Genomic DNA, 24,433 nt, shown 5'->3' on the forward strand with positions numbered 1-24,433 from the left:
ATGTTAATAACTTCTTATATTTTAAATAAAAAATATTTTAAAAGACCTCTTATATATAAGGAGGGAGGAGTAATTATTTTTTTTACATCTATTAAATATTAAAAATTTTATTAAATATTAAAGTATTTTATATTTAAAATATATATATTTAATAAAAATAAAATTAAAAATTTATTAAATTTTAAAATAAAGTTGATAGGATTTAATATGTTTCTTGATTCACGTGGAAACAGCGGAATTGACTTTAGAGTACCATGCTATAAAAATAACTTTTCTATGAAATTTTTTTTGTTTTTATTTTACCTCATGCCCTGTCATTTTCTGAATTCTTCAAAACCTTAAAGAGGCTCAAAAGCTAGGGCCATTACGGTCACAACGGCATTGTGGAAGAAGGGAAAATAAATGCCCTTGTTGCGAAAGAAGACGTCGTATTTACTAAGCCTTTCTGGCAAATCGCGCCACCGTATTCGTAATGTGGGCTCCGAAAGAGCTTCACTTGATGTGATGTGTCGTTTATAGCTCCGATTGATTATGTCCTTTTTAAAGCCAGCTCATGAATGAGCCAAGCCATTCCTACTTCCGTTCTGATTCAAATCAGTAATGGCCGTTGATTCGTCCTGTGAGGTAGGTAACCTTCTTCTTATACACTGCTTAACTGATGAAGTTGATCTTCGGCCAGATGTCCAACTTATGTAGATTTGCTTGCTTGATATGTATTTTCTCAGGATCTGAAGTCAATCGCATTTGCCAATTGCTTTTCAGTTCTAGTTTAGTTGCAAAGAGCTGACAAGAAAGTCAAATTTTTGTGAAGTTGTGAGGTTGTGAAGTACTCTGTACTCCACAGTTTTGATGGAAATTCTATGATATAAATATCAAATGTCAAACGATTTTGTTTAGATTTTCCTCTAAGTTCTCTTCCATTTGAAACGTGAAAGTTGACTAACGGATTGAAATGAAGTAAATCTCTGGCTAGATGTCCAAAACTGTATTTTGCCTCTCTATTTTGTAAGCTAAGTTTTAAGTCCTGTTGCTTGACATGAATTTTCTCAGCATCTGAAGTTAATCGCTGCCAGTTACTTTCCAGTTCTAGTTTAGTTGCTTAAAGTTGAGGAAGTAAAGTGAAGTTGTGAAGTACTCTACTGTTTCGATGGAAAATCGAAGATATAAATCCCAGCGGTCAAGCGATTTTGTTTAGAATTCCTTCTAAACTCTCTTTCACTTGAAAAGTGAAAGTTGATTCACGGATTGAAGTGCGAACAATAGTGTTTAAGTATAGCTAACTAATATTTCGGGGACACAAAAGACACACTCCGCGAGGTGCGAAATTAGGATAACATTTAAGAGACGACTTTGTTCAATCTACATTTTCCAAGCTGTAGAAAACTCTGACGTGTAGAATACTTGCAGGGAGAACCACTAACTGAGGAATTCTTGAAAGGGAATGGCAGTTTACCTGCCAATTGTAGGTGTGTGAAGTCTCTTGAATCAAGTCCTACTGAGACTAACCAACACTTTTCCTCAGGTAATTATGCTAAAGAACTTGTGTGATTTTCCTTTCTCTTTGTTTCTTCCCCCTTTAGATAAGATGTACATAAGAGGTCGCTGAAAGGACTTTAATGTTTAAGTTGATACTTTGTACAGTTCCAGAGATTCCGCCTATTCTTTTTGAAGAGACTTCACTTCCAGCAGGATTATATCAACCTTTAAGCGATTCACCTGTGAGTTCTTTACCTATTAGAAAGTGATTTTAACCCTTTTAATGTTCACACTTTTTTCCCTTTCTTGGTTGAATCCACTTCAGACCTTAAGTATTTGGTTCTATAATCTTGTTTGTTTGTTTGCTTGCTTGTTTTGACATCAGATCAAACGTTAAGTATATGCTTGGTAAGAGTGAGAATGGGAAAAATATAGATCAATGATGTTGTGTGTTGATTGCAACAGCTTGGTGTGGTTTGAGTGCTTCTTGCAAACTAGAAGAACATAAATGAAAATGCTATACTTGGTCTTACTTTACCCAATAAGCTGTCTTTTTCGGCGGCTTTCTTCTTCTTAAATGGTATATATGATGATACTGTTGACACTCGACATGTGCTTGTTGATGTTCGATGCAATTTCTGTTAATGCTTGTCATGTGTTCTCCCGAGGGAAGAGGCACTACCTTCTGGAGGGTTTTAAGATAAGTTCATCCATCTTCAAGCTAACTTCCAAATAGAAGTTTCTGATGCTGGAAACGGTTGATTACTGGGGGAGAATTTATTTATGATTTTCATTTTTTAGTTTTTGCAAATGGGGTAACGTTTCAAAGACGTACATTATGATATAGAATTTTCCTAGGGCTATCTTTCTTCATAAAATAATAAATTTCTAGTTGTGTTATTAAAGAACCTGATTACTTTTTATCAAATGGTTTAAGTTTCTAAAGCTTCTTGTTCTTACAATATAAGGATGAAGGAGAGAGAATAGAAAAACTTATCAGTGTTGTATCCATGTATTGCGTGCTGTTCTTTGAATTGATTTATCAAATTTCATGTCATAAACAGCCAGCCATCTGGAAATGCTTGAAACATGCCTGTATTTTTTCCTGAATTATTTCATTTCTATTTCTGTAGGGTCAAAATGTCTATAGTATTTCAGTGTTGTCCAAGGACGTTGTTGATGCACGTGCTTCACCACCAGCATTCTTAAGCATCTTGGAGGTTCCCAATCAATCTAAAGGTCCAATGTGCGTAGATGCGCACTTGAATTGCCAGAACTGCTTTAATTTTCAAATGGAGAATGAAGAGGTGTATTCCCCATGCATAATTGATCTACCTAGTGAAAAGGAAAATTCAATTTCACCAGAATCATACGAGGAGGGAGTTGAAATTTTTAAAACTGAAAATTTACTTGCTGTAAGTCTCGTACATCCATCTCATGAGCCTCTCCTTTTTTAGGATAACGTCTGATAGTTAACTGCTGACAGTTGATATGATCTGAGAAGCAATTGTGCGATTTGCTGCAGCATTTCTTTTTGGCTTCTAAAAGGGAAACCGAGTTTGTTTTAACATAGGATTTACACTTCTGTCAGTTCTAATTTTGCACCACTGTTGCGCAAAATTGCAGAGGTTATTTTGGAGACAAGCAAGTTTTAAATTTGGCGGAAGAGGTATGTTTTTCTGAATTCTTCACTTTGCTGTTTTGGAGCGTGTTAAGTATAGTACAAAGAGAAGGACATTAACAAGAAAATGGTAAATCTTCATTAATCATCTACAAATGACAATGAGAAACAAGCCCAACTAGGGTCATTTACAAAACAATATGACCCTATTTTGAAAGGTGAACCAACCCCAGACTATGAGAACTAACCATGATTACAATGAACTTCCCTACTTATATACCTTACCTTCAACCATATATATAGGTTTAGGCGAACAACTAATCATGATTAACGGCCAATTAATATTCCAATAGAGTGGATAAGCATTTAATGATTCATGTAAGCTTATGCAATTTTTGTTTTACCAGACATAATAAAACGGATGACTTGCCTTGTGCATGTAGTATGACCTAGAGCTGATGGAAAATTGTCCTGCTTGACGAACTAAGTGACTTGACGAGAGAAAAATTCTCTTATAACAAGAAGCTGGCTAGAACCTTCCTCTAGTGTAGCTAGGAACGGATGTCCTCGTACTGACTTTTCATAGTTCGTATTCTAAAGATAATTGAAAGTTGATACTCCTTTTTAGCCTACTGAATAATTATGATGTGGACATCAGATCATCAACTTGAAAATATTGCATTTATAGGTGGTAATATGGGTTGAGCCGAACCCGTGAAAAAATACAAGTTGGATTGAAAAAAATGGATTCATTTCCATGCATGGTGGGCCAAAACCGCCCGTATAGCTTGAACCTGCATTGGGTTTTTTTTTTTTTTTTTTTTAAAAAAAGCCAGAAATTGAAGAGTTGCCCTCAATTTTCAAATCTACCAAAATTTTAAAACTAAATAGACAGTTTTGGATAGTTAATTTACAAAAAATTTAAAAACTGTTATTGGAGCATAAGATTAAATCTATACTATTCAGATTAATAATAAAATATATTTATTAATTTTTGTAATTTTTATTTTAATAATTATAAATTGAAAAATAAAATAAAATTTGTTAAGCTGGACCATCCAAAATCGAAACTGTACTTGAGGTATTATGACATGTCCTTAACAACTAAACTAATTAACATTCACTGGAGGAGCGGGAGGGTATAAGCTTTCATTTAGACAACAAAGAAATGAGGAATAAATTTTCGTTGTTGAAATCAATATCAACATATAATATAAATGAAATTAATATACCAAGCTGCACTTTTTTTGGAGAAGTCTACTTAAATTAATATTATAGCAGCTTTTAATAAAGTTTCTAACATTATGATTGATTAGAAGAAATTTTCAAGCTTTGAATTGTAATTAAGCTTTTTTACTATGTTTGTTTGTGATTAATATATATTTATTTTCGGCTGTATTAATGTATTTTCAATTTGAATTTTTTTTAATGATTTAGAAGAAGTTTTATTATTTTTTGGATATTTAGTTTTAGAGAGAAAATATGATTTTTTTTTACAACAAAAAAACAATGAAAAGAAGTAAATTTATAATTTTCAAAATTAAAAAAATGTATATAACAACTATTTCACCAACCTGCTGCAGGTTGGTAAAAATATAACCCTCCTCGCTAAGCCCACAATCAGCTGCGAGCCAGCCCGCAGGTCACAGGCGAACTCATATTACCAACTCTAATTACATTTCATGTGATTCAAAAGCAAAAGGGTAAAACAAGCATTATGTTCATGCATTGCTTGGGGTAATTAAAAGTTCTACGGAAGAGTAGAGATGGTCGACTTGAAATTAAAGATTGAATATCAAGGACATCAAATTCAAATTGTCAATCATAATTCTTGTGTTTTTCATAATTAACCAACTTGAGTAGCTGTTACGGATCATTATTATATTTCGTTGCGCTTTTTCTGACACCCTTCATAGTTTGCAGCTTTGGATTCGTCTTCTGATTATCTTCTTTTCCATTCGCTCCTACACTTACGTTTTTATAGCTGATTTCTTCAGTGGGTTGGATGCATCTCTAACTGTTATATTTTGTAAATCAACAGAAAAATCAGTCACTGAGAAAGTTCATGATATACCAAATAACAAATGCAGAAGACTCAAGCGTTCCACTTCGTTTGATTCCAGAAAAGTCGCACTTCTATTTTCAATATTGTAAGTTCAACTTTCCACAATCTGCTGGATTTAAAGTTACTTTCTTTCTGACTGCTAAACAAAGAACTCCAGAATGTCCATGAATCTGTTGGTCGGATTGTATAAATGAATAGGGCAGGAGAAAAATAGTCTTCTTGATTCTATGAATTGACTCTGGGATCAGAAATGGGTTTGGTTACTGTTGCTAATACTTGGGTGGTATTTGTAGGAGAGAAATTTCTCATTAACATTTTCAAAAGCTTTCTTATGGAGGGATCCACAACCACAATCATCATTCACAACAACACTTGACCTTTGAATTCCTTTACCACAGCCTCTTGAGCATCTCTACCCTTCAAAAGTTTTTAAGTATTCCTTCAGTAGTCCATGCCAATCCAAAACATTAAGGTGGTATTTGGATAGGTGAATTTGGATTTTAGATTTAAAATTTCACATCTAAAATTCATGTATTTTAAAAACCCTTTGTTTGTGTAGTATAAAAAATCCACATTAGTAAAAATGAACTTGTCCTCATGTTTGGGTGATATTGAAAGAGGATGTTTGAAACTTGAAATAATTAGGGTGGATTAAGTATTTGAAATTATAGAGGACTTGTAATAAAATTTCTTTGACTTGGATCAAATCCAAATCCATAAAATTTTAAGCATCCAAATCATAGATTTAGTTCAAATCTAAATCTAAATCTCTAAACATAACATAAAGGAAATGTTGAAGGGAGTTGCTGGGGTGAATTTCGTTAAAAACCTTTTCCTTGCTTGGGACTTAGTAATGTGGAAGGATGACTAAGGACATTCCAAAATCCTCTGACGTCTTAATTGGTTTCTAACATTAGGTTTTCTCAATTTGGGGGATTCTGGAGGAGGAAGTTTCTCCAAGGAAATTGTCACTCAACCATCGCTTTTCTTCTCTGAATTTCTCTTTAGATTCCTTCTTTAAAGCCCTTATCCTCCCAACTTCCAAACATACCTAGGAGGCAAAAATTCTACATCATTTACATCTATGATGTGTTTGAATTGATGAGAATTTGGATTTGAATCAAATTCCTCATTTGAATACATAAAAAGTCATGGATTTGGATCAAATTCAATTCCAAATCCATTTTTCACTATAATTTCTTTGTAATTTTAGATTCTGGTTGCACTCTAATAATTTAAAATTTTGGTCACTTCAAATCTCGTATTTTATATATGTTTTTATTATTGATACTTTTATGACTCTTATATCTTTTATCATATTATTATCTCTTTCGTTTGGTATGATTGAATAGTTTTTGATGGAATTGGAATCGGAATCGGAATTAGAATTGGAATCAAAATTGAAATAGAATTGGATTACAAAAATATGTTTGGTATGTCAGAAAAATTAGATAAAATCCTTACATTATTTTTGTTTGGTACATAAGACATGAAAATGGAATTATACTTAAAAGACAAAAATACCCCTATATAGAAATTAAAATAAAACATAATAAAAGCTTAATTGTGTTTCAATTTTCTTATATATTTTATATGTTAATGAAATATTATATAGATGATAAATATTATATATAAGTAAAATATTTTACAAAAATATTTTAATTTCCTCACATGTTTAGTATATAAATAAAATATTAGATAGATGATAAATATTATATATAAGTAAAATATTTCATAGAAGAAATATTGTAAATACATATATCGTATTATATTTTACACATACACACATATATTATAATTGGATGTGGTCATTTTTGGGTGTGGTTAGGGTTATATGTTTTTAGGGCAAAATTGTCTTTTTATAATTTTTATGAGGGTAAAAGTGTCTTAAAAGTCATAATTTTATGGAATTGCCCTTGATTCCATAGCTTTAAACAAAGAATTCAATTCAACCTATTTTCATGAAATTGGGATTCTTGGGAATTATGATTCATGTCTATCAAACATCACTTTATTTAGATTCTTTTTCCAATTCTATTTCCATCTCTACAATTCCAGTCTACCAAACATGACTTTATTGATTGAAAAATTGAGGTAAATTCACTTCTCCTAATTCTTCTTTTTTGTTTCAAATCTTAACTTATCTCTTTTCATTTGAAATTTTTTAATCTATTCAAACAAAAAAAATTTAAATATATAAATTTTAAATTTATAATTCAAATTCAAATCCATTCATCCAGACGCTTGGTTATGCTTATGCTTGTATATGTAATGTAAGCCTCCGTTTATGCACTCTTTTGGGAAGAGGGAGAGTGCAATGGATCTGGAAATTCTTTCTTTCAATCGAAATAAATAATCTAGGAGTAGTGACGATAACACTCTGTTCTAAGTTATTCTAGTTTCTTTTTTGGAGCTTCCCTTATTCTACCTACTTAACATCTTTCACTAAATATATCAATATATTTAATATTTATGCAGGTCAAGTTTGGGATCGCTGGTGCTGATATACCTGACGTTGAGAATCCGGCTTAAGGGTGAGAATTTTGTTCTTATTTAGTCGTTCAACCTTTGCTGCCTTGAATTAGATTTTTTTTTTTAAATGCTGCCGTGTGTTGACGTGTAGAATAGTTCCCTTCTGTTTCAAATAAAATAAGCTTCTCTATTAAAATTAATTCATGACTCCTTATAATGTTGATGACAATATCTGGGAAATGTTTAGCATATAATTGACATTTGCATATTCCTTTATATATATATATTTTTTTTTTCTTAGATGTTAAAAAATATAAAATATTTTTAATATTTCAATATATAATTATTATCTTTTTTTTTAAAGTGCCCCTATTGAATAATCATTTTATATTTATGATAGAGAGAAACACCCTATTATAAAAAGGTAAATATAAAAAGATATTATTAATTTAAAAATAAATAATTACTTTATTGAGGTGAGATTGAAAGGAATACATAGCTTTAGCACTGGTATAGAAGGCCTGATTTATGCAAACTTGGGTTCTATTATTGAGAAATATTTAGGTACATTGGGTGTACCACATCATTTGTGATTGGTTTAATAAAAACATAATATTTAAATGTATTAAATATGAATTGATTTTAATATTAATGATAATGGAGAGAGAAAAGGGAAGAAATTAAATTTGCATTTTGTTATAAAAATAAAATTAATTTGAAAAATGTCACACTAATTTATTTAGATTGCTTAGAGCATTTTAATTGAATAGACTATAAATGACGTGGCGTACCCGATCTACCTAATCATTTTTCTATATGATTTTAAATTTCAACTAGGGGTGGGAATAGGTCATAGGGGCCTATGCCCTCGCTTATTTCAAGTCTAACTTAACCTATTTATTAAATAAGTTTAAGTTAGGTTTAGGCTTTTAATTAAATCTATTTAATTAAATAGGTTAAATTTATTTGTTCAAGACTTAACCCATGAGCCCAATAAATTGACTTATTTACACACACATGTATACTATGTAATATATCACGCATATTAGTTTCATCCTTTGATTTTTAATCAATATTTTTGTTTATTTTTAGTTATGTTTTCAATCAAATTGAACTTATATATTAATTTTAATGTTATTACTTTATTATTGTATTGTAGTTGATAAGTTCTTTAATTATTATATATTGTAATTGATAAAGTAAGTTATATATTAGATACTAATAGTCCTAAAGTATATTTAAAATATTTAAAACTAAAATACAAACCTCTTTAAAATGTTTATTTTTAAATAAACTTTTAGGTCAGATCATACTTTAGCCTTTAAGTAAATCTAAATTTGAGCCATAAGAAAAGTCTTATATAAGTTCAGACCAAACTTAAACCTTTGATTTACTACAGATCTATTTAACCAAAGTCTAATTCAGCCTAACTTATTTCTTATTTCTACCTTTAATTTCAGCAGAATAAATTAGGATATGCTTAAATTTAGGAACAATTAAGAGAGAGAGAAAGGTTTGATTTGAATGTTTCTCCGAATACAAATTTAAATAAAAATTTTCTTTATTTTTCATCCATTTTTCTCAATGTAAACATTTTAAGTTTTAACTTCCAAATGACCTCAAGTCTACGCAAATTAAAACTTACCCCCAAAAAAAATATAAATATTCTGAGCTTATTACATCTATTCTTATATGGAGACTCTCTAATTGTATGATAATTAAAAAAAAAAGGAAAAAAGAAAATGGAATGACCACGGGTCTCTATATCATACATGAACAACTACAACAACGCGTCCCCCTCACCTGTGTAACCTGAAGAAGCGTTCACATATTCAGTGTGGTGCGTAGTGAGGATACGGATTTAGGTGTTGTGTAAATTACCTTTCTCTAGCATGCACAACCTCCTCCTTGCTGCTCTGGATTGGATGAATTGACAGTAGGCTTTAGATTTACATCAACCATTTCTTCCTGTTTTGTGGAAGACAGAGTTTCCATCCCGGGCAAGGCAGCCGCAATTTTACGAAACAAAGGCTGCAAATTTTCACTTGCGTAAGACGCCTACCCAAGTAAGGGAAAATTGGAAGAGGAGTTGTGATTGGATATAATATTGAAAAGCTTACCTACTTAATCTTATACATACATGCATACATACATACATATATATATATATATAATATACTTTCATTGAAACAAATAAATTTTAATGTGTTAATAATATTAATAAAAGTTTGTTATAGAATACATAATATATAAAAATATTCACATGTTTTGATTTAACTAGAAAACAAGAACTTAATTTAAAAAAATGCTAAGTATACAAGTTTTTCTCATATACTATAAGAGAAAGAGAGAGAAGATTTTTTTGATCTTTTTTGCAAGATGGTATATCATTAATTTCTTATTACAAACTTTTTTTCTTATTAAATGTTACAGAATTAATGAGTTTTAAATTTTTCCTTGAATCAAATGAAATGTGATAAAAATGACTTATAAAATAGGATAGGAAAAATTGTGATAAAATTTTCCTTGGTTTGGATGAAATGTTATAGAAGTAGCTGGCAACAAGGCCAAATTTTTGCAGATTGATATGAGAAATAACAAGCATCAAGTTCAGAAGCATGTTTTAATTCTTTTTTTTTAAATTAAAAGAATTACGGAAATAACTTGGATAATTCACCTTAATATTGAAGCCCGCTTTAGCACTTGTTTCTATAAACATGACTCCAAATTCACGAGACTTGGCATCCCCTTCCTCTATTGAGACTTGCCTGTATAGTTATCAAAATCATGTTATAAACGAGAAACTGATAAACTATTTGATCTAGCAGATACAGATTCAGATGCGTGCAAATAGTTAAACTGAAGCTAAACTCTCTTATCGATCTATTTATCCCGTAAACATGGTTTCTCGTTCGATAATAACATCAAGTTATGAGCCCCTATTAAACAACAGTTCAACAGGATTCCAATTAGGCTGTTAGGTGATAAACCGTGAGGCCTTTTATCCCATTGTCGTAAACGTAGCATTAAAATTATTTTTATGTCTAAAATTTGCAAACCAATGAAGATTACAAGTTTAGGATTAAGTCCCTTCAGCTACTGGACACAGTATATAAGAATACTTTGGCAAACATATCTGATATCCGATTACCAAAGAATCAACAAACTGTAACCAGTAAAATCATTTGGGTCAATCTTTATAACTCATTATTACTCACCTTTTATCAACGAGATCGGTTTTATTCCCAACCAAGACAATAATAACATCACTGCCCCTTTCTGTACGCACCTCCTCAATCCACTTACTAGTATTTAGAAATGATTGCCTGTCTGCATGACAAAAGCTAGATCATAAATGCAGATAATCATAAATGGGTGTGGTGCATAACAGCTTGTGAATAATCAATGAAAATGAACGTTAATGAACATCCAGATCTACACACAAGGATCAGATAGAAAGTTTTAGAGAAGATAAATGTTTCGATCACTGCTTTATGCTCTTCCCCTGTTCCCCCCAAGGAAAAGGGGTATTAAATTATTTAAGCTTGAGGATAATTCATATTATCAAAGTAGTTTAAACCATTTAGATAGACACTTCTCAAATTTTATATATTCCTAATCTACTTTTTAATTACTAGATATTGGACTTTTTTCTTTAATATTCTCTCTACTATTTTTCTTCATTTTTTCTTCTTTCTTTCTCTTATTTTTGCCTGTTTCTTTTTGTGTCCTACATCGAATGGCTTTTGATATTATGGCAAACTCTTTATATTAAGTATAAATGAGGAGTCTATTTTACCAAAATAACTTAAGCCACTTGGTTAACACTCCCAAATCTTATATATTCCTAATCTACTTTCTAATTACTAGATGTGAAACTTCTTTCTCCAATAGGGGAGTAGAAGACCAGGACAGCTCATTGCTATCAAGCCAGTGATTAGTGTCATTAACCATTGATTTGGAGAATCATGTAAAAAAAAAAAAACAAAAATCTTCGTGACAAAAGAAAACTAAAACTAAAACTCACTTGCTACATCATATACAACAACTGCGACAGAAGAATCTCTGATGTAGCTTGGAATGAGACTTCTAAATCTTTCTTGTCCTGCAGTATCCCTGTTAAGTTTAAAAAACAAAGCGCTCAGCCAAATGATGCAAAATTTAACATATAGAAAAACCAATACCAAGTACATCAGAAGAAATTACTAACACCGCAAAATATTTAAGTTCAACTCAGTGACCTGAAACTCTATCTATTATTCTTTCAAAAATGTCCTTAGAAAAGGGGTGACATATTTATGTAAAGAAATGATAAAGTGGAAAGATAGTAATTCAATCAAATTGAGACATGAAAATCATGAACTATGAAGTCAAATCTTGTAGCAGTAGCACTTTTCATCAGTTAACGGTGAACCAAAAGAAGTTTTCGGATCTCCAATGAACAGGAGGAATTGAGGAATGACAATGTTCATTAGATGTTTTCATCCAATATAACAGAGCACTGCCTAAAATATAGTCCACAGCTTAGAATTCATTCATCTATATTTACTTTCTCAGTTCTCATTTCCTTTTCCATCATCTCTCTCTTTCTCTTATTTACACCTATTTATGAATGTATCATGGAACCAAAGTAATAACACCTAAAAAATAGCAATGAAGTTTTTCTTTTCGGTAATGAGTATCACATCATAGCTTTTTATAAGAATTAAAATAATCATAAGTAGAGTGACTTTGTTTTACATGAGGAATATAGCCTACCAAAGCTGCAAACGAACTGTTCTGTCTTCAAGATACATCGTTTTTGACAAGAAGTCAATTCCAATAGTAGCCTGCAGTTCAAATCAGTAAAACATGTGTTAACCTAGCAGCACGAATTAAAAAAGGAAAAAAAAAGTATAAAAACAAGTCTCAATTTTCAGTCATCTACAAATCATACAGGATAACCAATATAAACAAAGAACATTACAAGGTCAAAGGAATTTAGCACATAATTCCACTGGATCTCAATTCAATATCTCAATCATCAACACTAATCAAAAGCTTGAACGCAATTCCGCAAATACAGCCTCTTTTTACCACTCTAGCATTTCACCAACTCAAACCTCATGAAGTGGAGATTTATATTCATGCTTAATGGATAATGAACCTGTAAACAATGGTTTGAATTTTTATTCTAAGATCTTACCCTACATCATATCGGACTAGAATTAAAATATAGTTCTGATATTAATGCCCCAAGCAACACACAAAAACCGAGAAAAAAGTATCTACTAGAGTAACTAGACTAGAGTATATCGCAGAATATCTATCTCTTGCTCCTACTCTTCGCAAACAGTATCATAATCATAGCAATATTTTGAACGATACATGTATTAAGTGCCTCATCAATTAGATGATCTTCTCCCTAACAAAAGTTACAAAGCATATACAGCACATGAACAACTCTTCAAAACAAACGAGAATGGTGTTGCCCGCTGTCAAAAGAGCTAAGAACGTAAAAGAATGTCGAATTGCAGATTGATCTACGAAAAACGATATACAGATATCGTAAATCAGAAATGTGATATCTGATACGAGATAAATTAAGAGATCGACAGCATATCAAAATCCTTCAGCGTTAGGGAAGAAAAGTTAGCAAACAAATCCAAAGAAACAAAAGGATCAGGAATGACCTGATAAGTGGTGTCGAATTTGTCGTACATGAAGCGTGTGATGATACTGGTTTTGCCAACCGATTGATCACCCAAGAAGACGAGCTTGTATTTGGCAAGAGGGGACACCGTCGCCATTTTGTGGAGATTGATCGGAAGAAATGTCAGTAATTGGCTGTGGGAAGCAAATAAGGCTCAGATCAGATCTGAATCTCCCAAAATCTCACAATCACAGAGCGAGAATCAAGGGAGAAGCAAGAAAAATATGACAACAAGCATTTTCGAGTGCAACACATTTTATATGCGCGTTCCGCGAGGAGAAACCGCCAACCGCGACGCGGACGTCAAAAGGCCAAACCTTTGAACTTTATGGCTCAAAAGGGGGGCTGAAAATAAACTGCGAACTTTCTTTGTAATGAATTTGGCAAAAAAAAAAAAAAAAGGCTAAAAAAATTTGGCCAAAAAGAATTATAAGCCCTTTTCCTTACGGCCTTGGTCAAAATGATTCTTTGATTTCATTTTGAGTCAAAGATAATAAAAAATGTCCCTAATAATTCAAATATATAAGAAAGATGTTTTATCACCTTTTTAATATCGTGAAAGGTTATTTAACTTTCCTGATTTAAAAGTATTCACAATTTGTTTTCACAAAAAAAAAATACCTCTATTTTAGTTTCATTCAAATTTAATATTTTTTAGAGAAAATATAATAACGTATCTATATATCTTGATTGCGCTTTTCCTTATTCATTGTCTTTTTAGTTTAATCTATTTGTAACATTAATCGTTGTAATTTTAAATATATACATATATATATATATATATATATATAAAGATTATGATCTGACATTTAAGCAAAATTAACTTTGCCGATATTAACTTGTGATTTTTATATACTTCTTTAAAATTATAAATATTAACGTTGAAAATAGATTAAGCTAAAGGAAATAAGAATATCAAATAAAATTATAGGAATTAAAATAAAAAAATGCAATAAAATAGGACATCATGTTGTATTCTCTCTTTTGGATGTCAATTTATCAACTTGATAGTGGAGTTAGCTTTCTCTTCTAAGCTTCACATCAAATTTTTTTTTTTAACAACTTGTCTTCAATATTAATTCATCTATGCTTGCCCAATTCTTATAATTAACCTAAACTAACTTTAATGCTTAATAATAAAGTAATAAAAAAAATAGTTAAAACTGTATTCAAAACTTGTTAAAACTGATTATAAACAAAATATCTTATTAATAATTTATCGACTCAACTGAATAGATTGAATTGGATTTTAGTTAATCAACAATTTATTAACTTGTGAAGTGGCGAGGTTATGAAAAGTGAAGTACTCCATAGTTTGACGGAAAATCGAAGGTATAAATCTGAGCAGTCAAAAGGTTTTGTTTAGATTTCCTTCAAAACTCTCCATTTGAAAAGGTGATAGACTGATACTCGGTTCACGAATTGAAATAGGAACAACAATGTTTTAGTACAGCTAAGCAATATTTTAGCCTTTCAGGGACACAATACACACCCTCTGCCACGTGTGAAATTATGATACTCCTTTTGTTTAAAAATATAAAATATTTTTAATTAAATTTTATCCTTTAATAAAATAGTTACCTACTTTCAAACTGACCATATCTTTTCATATTTATTCCTATTAAACACCCTATAATAAATATAAAATCATTATTAATAAGGACACTTCTAAAAAAAAATAATGATTATACCTCAAAAGATTAAAAATATCTTATATTTTTTAATATCAAATTTTTCAAAAAATATATTATATTTTTAAACGAAGGAAGTAATATTTAACAGACCACTTTATTCAATTTACCTCTTCCAAGCCGAAACTTTAAATTCCTCGAGTTTGCCTTTGATATTCCAAGTTTAACTTTAGAAAAATATAACACTAGGTTCTGTAATTTGATTTTTGGTTTTAGTTTCTATAATTTTATTTTAGTACTAACAGTCCCTTTAATTAATTTAATCTATCTACAAGATTAATGTTTATAATTTTAAAAATCCAGATAAAAATATGGACTGACGCCAACGGAGTTAAATTTAATGATGTATACTTAATTCTGTTAATCTTTTTGATGACGTGTACTTAACTATGTACTAAACTCTGTTAATCTTACCTTCATCTTCCACATTATATTTAAGCTAAATATAAAAGAAATTTTTTTTCACTTACCTTTTATTTTTAATAATATATGGTCAACCTTATAGTCTTTATATGTATTTTTAAAATTAGAAGAGCTAATATTACATATTGATTAAATTAAAAGGACTAAAAACAATAAAATAAAATTATAGGGATTAAAAGTATAATTAAAGTACAAGGACCGATTATTATATTTCCCCTTCAATTTTATCAATTCAGTGTTTTATATTTTCTTAAGCTATTATATAAATTTTTTCTGTTTTAAAATATAAATTGATCTTTAAATTAATTTGATATAATGTAAAGTACGTTGATTTTGGCATGTATATGTGATTAAATAAGAATAAATTAACTTTTAAATTAGCGTAATTTCTTTTATCAATCTAGTCCCTTAAATTACATTGTGTTATTTTATTTTATTTTTTTAAATTTCTGAATCAATTTTTTTCTTCATAAATAATTGCCTTTTTTTATTAATCTACATAACTAACAACTCAATATTCCGTTATCAATATCAACATATTTTAATGATGTTATCTCTTCTTCAAATGAAAAGGATGAAACTGATAACGAAGACAAATTTAAAGAGTTACGTTAATAAAAATTAATATAAAAAAATAATTAATAACTAAGAAAAAAATTAAAGTATTAAAGAGTTCATTATCACTACTGAAAGAGTTAAAAACTCAAATGTGGGCAAAATACTCGCCACTAACTGAGGCTTTCCTGAAATCCGCTGCCTCTTAGGCAGTGACTTATTCCATAGATTATTGCTTTCTGATATCTCCTCCGTCAACTCTTGGAGGCTGTGATTCATTATTGTTTATTCAAGATTATTAGAATGCTCCCTCTTTCGATGCCAGCTTTGGATGAAGAGAAGAAAAAATATCGAAACAAGGGAGGTAAAAAAGAAAGGGCATCGGCGACAGAAGCGAGAGAGGGATAAAGACGGTGGGAAAAAGAAAGAAAATAATATGAGTAACAAAAGAAGAAGAAGATGGAGATGGAAGAAGGAATAATGGAAGGAGAAATTGATGGAAAGAGACGGAGTGTGAAAATCAAAGTTGGAAATAAAGGCTTTTAAATGAGGATTTAGATTTGAAAAATAAATTTTGTTTAAGATAACTTAACTTCTCGACCAAACTTTAATACTGAAAAAGGGGCTCAAACTCAAGCAACTTTTCAAATCATGTTCTATTTTTTTTTTTTACTACCTTAAAACACACTATTTGGCAAATAAAAAAAATCCTAAACATTCAACCATTTTAAATTCTTTAGCTTTTTTCATCTCTTGACTTAATCTTTTTCTCTTACCTTCTCTTTCTTTTAGTTATCTCATCTCTTCTTCTTGTTGCTCTAATGCCCTCTAATTCTCTCTGTCTCTCCACTCTGCTCTCCCTTTCATCTATTAACTCAACGTCTCTTAACTCGATGTTTATCTCTTGACATTTTATTGTTTTAGCTTTTTATCTTTTTTACTTTCAAGTAATTCCTCTTCTGGTATAGATCTTTTTTTAGGCTATCGATGTCCAAGATTTTAATTTGATACTCACTTTTAAGATTTTAATTTAATTTAAAAATTTTAATCCCTCGTCTTATTCTTATTCTGTAAAGATTATATTGATATGTCACATATGTTTTATTTCTGAAACTTTGTTATGAATTCCAATTTCATTAACTAGCATGTATTTAGATTTTTAAATTTTTATTTATTTTTTAGATGATGTAAGACTTTGATTTAATTTTTGTTGAATTTTAGAGTTAAATTATAATATCAAATATTATGATATTAAATTAAATTAAATTATTTTTAAAAAAACACCATTAAATAATAATATTATTAAAAAAATCAGACTTGTAAGCCTAACTTTAAGCCATTTTAATAAAAGTCAAGCCTCAAATTTTGGTTAAAATTTAGGAAATCGAGTTTCAAAGGTTGAGCCCACCTGTTCTCCTATTTTTAGTGAAAATACGTTAATGGTGGTGATGATCGCAGGTAAAAGAAGAAAAATAATTGCAAATTATACATGACGACGCAAATACTCCAAACAAGATCAAGTTCTATTATGGCGAGGAGGTTTGGTCCCCATTCTGCCCCTCTAAACAGCTTTCTTGAGCCTTGAAAAATATAATAGAAAATTGAACTCCAAACTAGAGGCAAACATGCATAGAATTTATTCTCTTCATAAAAAACATAAGACATTTTTTTAATTGAATGTTAAAAGGTGTTTTTAAGTTTTTTAATGTGTAATTAATTAATTTTTTTTCAAAAACACTTTTAATATATAAATTATTTAACCCTTCATCTTTAAATAAAATATCCTAACAAATAAGAGTAAAATAAAAAAAGATGATGTTAATTTAAAAATAAATGACTAATTTATTAAAAATATGATTCAATTAAAAATATATTTTGTTTTTTAAGGGGCATCATTTATCATGATAGGAAATTTAAAAAAAAAAACTCTAATTAGATTGCTTTCACCGTAAAAGAGACGGTGACCAACATTATGTTTTGGAAAGGAAAGAAAATAGTGAAACGGTAACTACCAAGTGCTAACTGCTCATTGTCCCCCACCCGCAGTCCAAAAATAAATAAATAAAAGAAAGAGTACGAATCTCATCCATGCATTGTTTTCAGTTTTTATTTTTTACTCTTCCATTAAAAATATAAATATATTTCATCTTAAGGATTGAATATTAATAAATATAAAATATTTTTAATATTTTAAGATATAATAATATATTTTTTAAAGTGTTCTAATAAATAATTATTTTATATTTTTATATAAAACATTCTATTAAATAAAAATAAATATAAAAATATGATATTGATTGAAACATAATTAATTATTTTATTAGAGATGAGTTTGATTAAAAAATGTCTCAAATTTTTTGATGAAGGGAGAACATCTTTGAGAATATCGTGAAAGCTGATAACCTCCCAAGGAAAGGAACAGTCCACTAACCATCTTAACTACGCTCCTACACAAACCACAAACTTACTTCTCAGCATTAATTTACCGTATATGCTTCCTTTTTCTTAAAATGATGCAACGGCTAAGAAACTCTGAAACAAAGTTAATTATATTTTAATCTTTAGGAGGTAAGGAATTAATGATAACAAATATTATTTCTCAAAAGATACAAAAAAGAAAAGATAGACCTCTCCAAATTAAATTGTTATATAATATATACATAAAAATTTCGAATCTTCAACCATTTATTTAAGTGATTAGATCTTATTACTCATGCTAACTTTAATTGATATCATCATCATCAGCATCTTTTTTTTTTAATATGTATGGGCAAAACAATGTTTTTATTGTGAACAAATATTCTTTTATTGAAGATAATATTGTTCGAGGCAAGAAGTACATGCACATCTTTTATCAAGCAAAACAAATTTTAAAATAAAAAATCATTATTTAAATTTTAATTTATATAAAATAAAAATTCTAAGACACTGAAATAATTTTTTTATAAAAACTAAAATAAATTTTTTTAATTGTCATATTTCTATTTTATTTTTACCTATCAAATGTAAAATAATCTTTATATATCTCACCGGAAATAAATCTAGTTTTCTTATAAATGTCATATTTTATTACATTGATTCCCAAGTTATATGCAAATTTTAGGGTTTAAATTTAAATTTGCCTCAATTATTAATTAATCTTCAAAATTTAAATTTTATCAATCAAAGAATGACATACAAATCCTTATGAAATAGAAAAAATGCCAATTTTATCTTGCGAAATGTGATAATAATAGTGAAGTTCTAAATGACTTCTTTGACATCAAATTTCAATATAAAATTGCTTTAGTACTTCTCTATAATTTAAAAAGTTATAATTTTTTAAATTATTTTAATTATTGATGGAATCAAACTTACATCTAATCATGCTAAACTTGTAAATGATATAAAATTAGTTAGACTTTTTTGATAGAAAGTTGTGATTTTTTAAATTATTTTAATTATTGGTAGAACTAAACTTATGAATACTTATGCCAAAATTATAAACTATATAAATTAATTGTAGATGGATACTAAAATAATTTCACATAAAAATTTAATCTTCAAGAAGTTCCTTGATACCTCATTATTATTATTGCATTTCAAGAGACTAAGTCCATAAAATTTTATGACTATAGTTACTCTACACAATTATGTCACATGCATGTTAGGATTGCATGTTGTCAACCTAAATATCAAAGAATCAATCACCTTTTACATCCCTTCCTATAACACACCTTACATTTCCTTCAAATCATAAGAAATAATTGCTTATAGCAACGGAACTTTAGAAACTTGATCAATAAAAATCAATTTTTAGGGGTCAAATCAATAATTAAAATAAGTTTAAAGGATTAAAAATTTTGTTATCTCCAAATTTCATGATCATTCCTAATGATCCAAACAAATAAAGGATAGATGGTTCTATGAACAAAATGCCATATAACGATTAGCAACTAAACATATGATTTCAATTAATTAAACCAGATAACTTTTTTTTTCCACTACAAGTACATTACTCAATTAAAAGTTAAAACTTGGTATAATCACGTGTTATCTAATTGTAATAATAAATAACAGTGAAAGTGAAACAACTAGCTACCATTGTCCTCCACTAGCTCTCCAAAAAATAAACAAACAAATAAAAAAGGAAGAAAGAGAACGGTGATACTCATAATCCATATGTAGTTTTCAGCTTTTACACACTTGGGGAATTTTCTGAAAGCTGACAAGACTCTCAAGGAAAGAAACAATCCACCAACCATATTAACTACAGTCCTACACAAGCCACAGACTCACTTCTCAGCATTAATTTAGAGAAGAGCTCGGGCATGTCATACCATTTATTCTTCCAACTTTTAATGAAGCGTGACCATAGGATGACTGCAACTAGAGAAACACCATGCGAAAGTCTCTTCGGCTTCAGGCGACTCAGCCAAAAGACGCAGACGCGGAGAATCAGTCTCATGGCACTGATCATCAACTTTCAGACAAAAGCATCGTAGTTCCTGACAGAGTCATCACCATAGCTGACAGCTTCAGAAACGAACACTCATGGTACTATATTATAGTCACAAAAGATTCTGTTTCATTTCATATTTTCTCATATGGCAGCTATAAACACACGATTCACAATTTCCATGAAATGTCTATGTTGATGTGACTTTTGCACATCTAATTCGAGCAAAAATTCTTCTGTCCTTTTTTTTGTTTTTTTGCTTGATCTGATTTGGGAATCATGCAGGTTTATCACACCTCAAATGCCTTCGGACTTGTCAATTCAAGTTCAGGAAACTACCTATAATGTTCACAAGGTATGGCTAGACACACCTAGCATAACTTTCTTTTCATTTGAAAATGTTCCAAATGATCAGAGAAAAGTTGATCAAAAGGTGTTCTACTTGTTCTTAGTAATTGAACAAATTTAAGTTAACTTTTCATGTTTTGATACTTCCTAAAGAGCGAGAGAAAGCAGAAAACAAAACATTGAAAAGGAAGATAGTAATTCATAAGAAAGGCACCATAATCATCTTATGTGCTCACTTCTTTTGCTGAAACAGTATCCCTTGATAGCAAAATGTGCCTACATAGGACGATTGGAAGTTCAGCCTTCAGTCTCAAATGCAGGATACGAGCTCAAGCTTGAAAACTTCCCAGGTGGATTTGAAACATTCGAAATAATTATAAAATTCTGCTACGGCCTCCCAATAGACTTCAACTCAAAGAATATAGCAGCACTGAGATGTGCGTCAGAATTCTTGGAGATGACTGAAGAACTGGAAGATGGGAATCTCATCTCCAAGACTGAAGCCTTCCTCACATTTATTGTGCTTTCTTCATGGAAAGACACTGTCACTGTTCTGAAATCTTGTGAAACTCTATCACCATGGGCAGAGAATCTCCAAATTGTTAGAAGATGCTGTGATTCCATTGCTTGGAAGGCTTCTAAAGATAACTCCTCAAGTACAGAGGTAACAGCAAATCAAGAAGGCTGGTGGTTCAATGATGTGTCAACTCTTCGCATTGATCATTTCATGCGGATTATTGCAGCTATAAGAGCAAAAGGAATCAAACAAGAGATAATAGGTAAATGCATTATGCACTATGCAAAACAATGGTTACCAGGAATGGATATGGAGCTAGAAGGGCTAAGGGGGTACGGGTATGAGAAGAATGAATTACAGTTCAGTATTTATAGTGGGAAGGAGAAAGAAAAGGCTGGACACAGCAAGGAGCAAAAGACAATTATTGAAAGCCTATTGAGCATACTTCCTCCTCAACAAGAAGCTGTGTCATGTAAATTCTTGTTGCAGATGTTAAAAATGGCTATGATGTATTCTGCATCGCCCGCTCTCACTTCAGACATTGAAAAGAGAGTGGGGATGATGTTGGAAGATGCAGACGTGAATGATCTTTTGATTCCAAGATATCAAAATGGAGATCAACGGAAACTAGTAAAGTGTGTATAGCTTTTCCCATTTCACACAATGGACACTGTAATTAATAATTCAAGTTAAGTAAAAACTACAAGAAATTCTCAAAATGGCCAATCACATTAACCTTCATGCTTTTCTTTTCCTTTCAGTGACATGATCAACTCATCAGAAGAATGCACGATACTGGACACTGATATAGTGCAAAGGATTGTGGAATACTACTTGATGCATGAACAACAGGTGCAACAGCAGCACAAGTCTGGGAAATTCAACATCAGTAGGCTCTTAGACCATTACCTAGCAGAAGTTGCAAGAGATCCAAATCTCTCAATTACCAAGTTTCAAGTTTTGGCTGAACTGCTACCAGAAAATGCTCGAACTTGTGATGATGGTCTATACAGAGCCATTGACACCTACCTTAAGGTTAGCTTCTTATTTCTTCTCCTTGTGTCTCAATTTTCTATTTAATATTCATGTAGAAGGAATTTTGAGACAATGTTATGACATTTTGACACTGAGATCTCCCCAGACTCAGCCTGTATTGCCTGAGCATGACCGGAGAAGGCTGTGCAAAATAATGAACTGTGGAAAACTCTCACTTGATGCATGCATGCATGCTGCACAAAATGATAGATTGCCTCTAAGAACTATTGTACAGGTGAAGTTCGTCAGATCCCAATAACCTAGTTGCTCAATTCATATATGATGTATCTTTGAGGACTTTTATTTTAAGCTCCACAGGATTGGATCAACTAGAAGCGGTAATTTGGGCCAAGCCTGATTGGCTAGCCTGAATAAGCTTAAAAAAAAAAAATCTTAGGTTTGAGTTTGAACGTTTAAAAGATTTTCTTTGCTCCAAACTTATTTGGGTCACCCAAAGAAATTTGGGCTAAGTCAGAACCTCAATGGTTTCAGCCCAAATACCTAAATTTCTTTTTTAATTAATAAAATAATATAAAAATTAAAATTAGATAAAAAAATATAAAATGAAATAATATTTAACAATTTGGGTATTTGGACTAGCTCGAAAGCCTAAGGAAAAAAATATAAAATAAAATAATATTTAATAATTTGAGTATTTGGACCAGCCCGAAAGCCTAAGGGATTAGGGTCGGGCTTGGCTATATATGAGTTTTTTTACATGGCAGGATATTTTAAACCTAATCCAAATAAGTCTAGCTCGAATAAGCCTAGCCCACCCACATTACCCACTCTAGAATCAATATATAAATGAAGTCTACGTTAATGGGTTATTGTTGAAATTTACTTTTGCAAAATCTTTCTTCTATGCAGAAGAGGTTATGCCTATGCCTAGTGTGATTTATAAATAAAATCCTCTTGATGTTGCAGCAGAGAAAACGAATTTGGAAGAGCATTTTAAATAAAAGAGAATTTGAGATGTGATATAGTCATCATAAACTAATTTACAAAAAGGATAAATAAAGTAGATAGAACAGTATATTTCCAAGTACATTATACGAAATTTATATTATATAGAACAGCAAAGGTGAAATGGTACAGATGATGTCTGAAGCTAAACAGAAAATAACAATAATGATTACTTGCCCTTATTATAATTCACCCCTGACCAAAATATGAGATTTGCAGGTTCTATTTTCAGAGCAAGTAAAGATGAGAGAAGCAATGCAAGAAAAGGAGCCAATACCAAGTGGAAACAACTCTGAACAGGATGTAAACCAATCATTTACAAATGCAGAGATTCAAGCACTCAAATCAGAACTTGAGAATGTAAAGTCCAAGATGGCAGAACTACACGATGATTACTCTGAGTTGCAGAGGGAATATGAAAAATTGAGTAACAGCAAGCCAAAGAATGCATCAGGATGGGGTCTTAATTGGAGAAAGATTAAGCAGTCCTTTCATGCAAAACTAGATGGAGACGAAATTGGAGAAAGACAGGAAAAACCAAAGCCACCACATCCCAGTAGACTAAGAGCCAACTCTAGAAGAAGGCTCTCCATGTCCTAAAGCTTTTCATCTCAATCCTGTAGCAAATATAAAAGAGATCTTTTTTTCCTTTTTTTGTGTGTGAATCCTACAGTTTATATCTGAGTTATTCTTTGAGACTCCAAAAATAAAAATAATAAATAAAAGGGAGAATCACACTAAGGGCCCACAAAACACAGAAATTGCACTGTGGACCAAATAGATTTTGATAATGCACTGCAAGCTCAAGAGTTCTTGTTGCAATTTTTGTTAGAAGTGAAAGTACAATTTTGCCCCTCTCAAAACTAACCAAGCACAATCTGATCTTCTTCCTCCTCTCCTCTTTCTCTCTCTTCCTCTTTTTCTCCCTCTTCCTCCTCACAACATTGCATTATGGTTCCCTAATTCTTCCTTTCCCTTCTTCGCCTTCTCGATCTATCCGTCCTTCTTGCAGTGAGCCAACATACAAGAGCTAGCTTCTGCACGACTTGAACTTGTTGCCTTTATTGTTGTCCCTAAACAACTTTTGCAAATCACTCTTCCTAGATCAATAACATTGTTTTGAGATGAGCATCA

The 24,433-nt window shown here is 30.7% G+C and overlaps 3 protein-coding genes across 6 annotated transcripts; 2 read left to right on the plus strand and 1 right to left on the minus strand.

Annotated features, from left to right (window-relative positions):
* Positions 1–367: 367 nt before the first annotated feature.
* LOC129309115 (uncharacterized) lies at positions 368–7,834 on the plus strand. Its single transcript, XM_054950501.1, has 7 exons — positions 368–624; positions 1,408–1,522; positions 1,642–1,718; positions 2,610–2,891; positions 3,103–3,145; positions 5,139–5,247; positions 7,641–7,834. Exons 1-7 carry the CDS (start codon positions 601–603, stop codon positions 7,717–7,719), a joined length of 729 nt encoding a protein of 242 aa, XP_054806476.1. The 5' UTR covers positions 368–600; the 3' UTR covers positions 7,720–7,834.
* Positions 4,709–13,639, minus strand: LOC129309116 (ras-related protein RABH1e). Of its 3 annotated transcripts, none has more exons than XM_054950504.1 (7): positions 13,307–13,639; positions 12,393–12,463; positions 11,662–11,750; positions 10,853–10,964; positions 10,312–10,402; positions 9,516–9,665; positions 4,709–5,114 (listed from the first exon to the last, which is right to left on the minus strand). In XM_054950504.1, exons 1-6 carry the CDS (start codon positions 13,421–13,423, stop codon positions 9,522–9,524), a joined length of 624 nt encoding a protein of 207 aa, XP_054806479.1. In that variant the 5' UTR covers positions 13,424–13,639; the 3' UTR covers positions 4,709–5,114; positions 9,516–9,521. The 3 variants fall into 3 exon arrangements, with proteins under 3 accessions (XP_054806479.1, XP_054806478.1, XP_054806477.1); XM_054950503.1 differs by lacking the exon at positions 4,709–5,114 and adding an exon at positions 9,380–9,446; XM_054950502.1 differs by lacking the exon at positions 4,709–5,114 and having other exon boundaries at positions 9,380–9,665; positions 13,307–13,636.
* Positions 13,640–20,319: 6,680 nt separating this feature from the next.
* LOC129309961 (BTB/POZ domain-containing protein DOT3) lies at positions 20,320–23,951 on the plus strand. Of its 2 annotated transcripts, XM_054951754.1 has the most exons (6): positions 20,323–20,531; positions 20,719–20,788; positions 21,035–21,933; positions 22,060–22,333; positions 22,440–22,568; positions 23,519–23,951. In XM_054951754.1, exons 1-6 carry the CDS (start codon positions 20,377–20,379, stop codon positions 23,897–23,899), a joined length of 1,908 nt encoding a protein of 635 aa, XP_054807729.1. In that variant the 5' UTR covers positions 20,323–20,376; the 3' UTR covers positions 23,900–23,951. The 2 variants fall into 2 exon arrangements, with proteins under 2 accessions (XP_054807730.1, XP_054807729.1); XM_054951755.1 differs by lacking the exon at positions 22,440–22,568 and having other exon boundaries at positions 20,320–20,531.
* Positions 23,952–24,433: the final 482 nt, after the last annotated feature.

Source organism: Prosopis cineraria, unplaced genomic scaffold (assembly GCF_029017545.1).
Source record: "Prosopis cineraria cultivar Desert tree isolate PC_DT_omini unplaced genomic scaffold, ASM2901754v1 PC4, whole genome shotgun sequence".
Lineage (NCBI taxonomy): Eukaryota > Viridiplantae > Streptophyta > Magnoliopsida > Fabales > Fabaceae > Prosopis > Prosopis cineraria.

Coding starts and splice junctions, on each gene's coding strand:
- LOC129309116 (XM_054950504.1), bottom strand. CDS start 13,423: ATGGCGACGGTGTCCCCTCTTGCCAAATACAAGCTCGTCTTCTTGGGT. Junction 12,464..13,306: donor AATTCGACACCACTTATCAG/GTCATTCCTGAT, acceptor TTTGAACTGCAG/GCTACTATTGGAATTGACTT. Junction 9,666..10,311: donor AAGCGGGCTTCAATATTAAG/GTGAATTATCCA, acceptor GAAAATTTGCAG/CCTTTGTTTCGTAAAATTGC.
- LOC129309961 (XM_054951754.1), top strand. CDS start 20,377: ATGCGAAAGTCTCTTCGGCTTCAGGCGACTCAGCCAAAAGACGCAGAC. Junction 21,934..22,059: donor GATCAACGGAAACTAGTAAA/GTGTGTATAGCT, acceptor TTTTCCTTTCAG/TGACATGATCAACTCATCAG. Junction 22,334..22,439: donor CCATTGACACCTACCTTAAG/GTTAGCTTCTTA, acceptor AGATCTCCCCAG/ACTCAGCCTGTATTGCCTGA.
- LOC129309115 (XM_054950501.1), top strand. CDS start 601: ATGGCCGTTGATTCGTCCTGTGAG. Junction 3,146..5,138: donor TTTTAAATTTGGCGGAAGAG/GTATGTTTTTCT, acceptor GTAAATCAACAG/AAAAATCAGTCACTGAGAAA. Junction 5,248..7,640: donor GCACTTCTATTTTCAATATT/GTAAGTTCAACT, acceptor ATATTTATGCAG/GTCAAGTTTGGGATCGCTGG.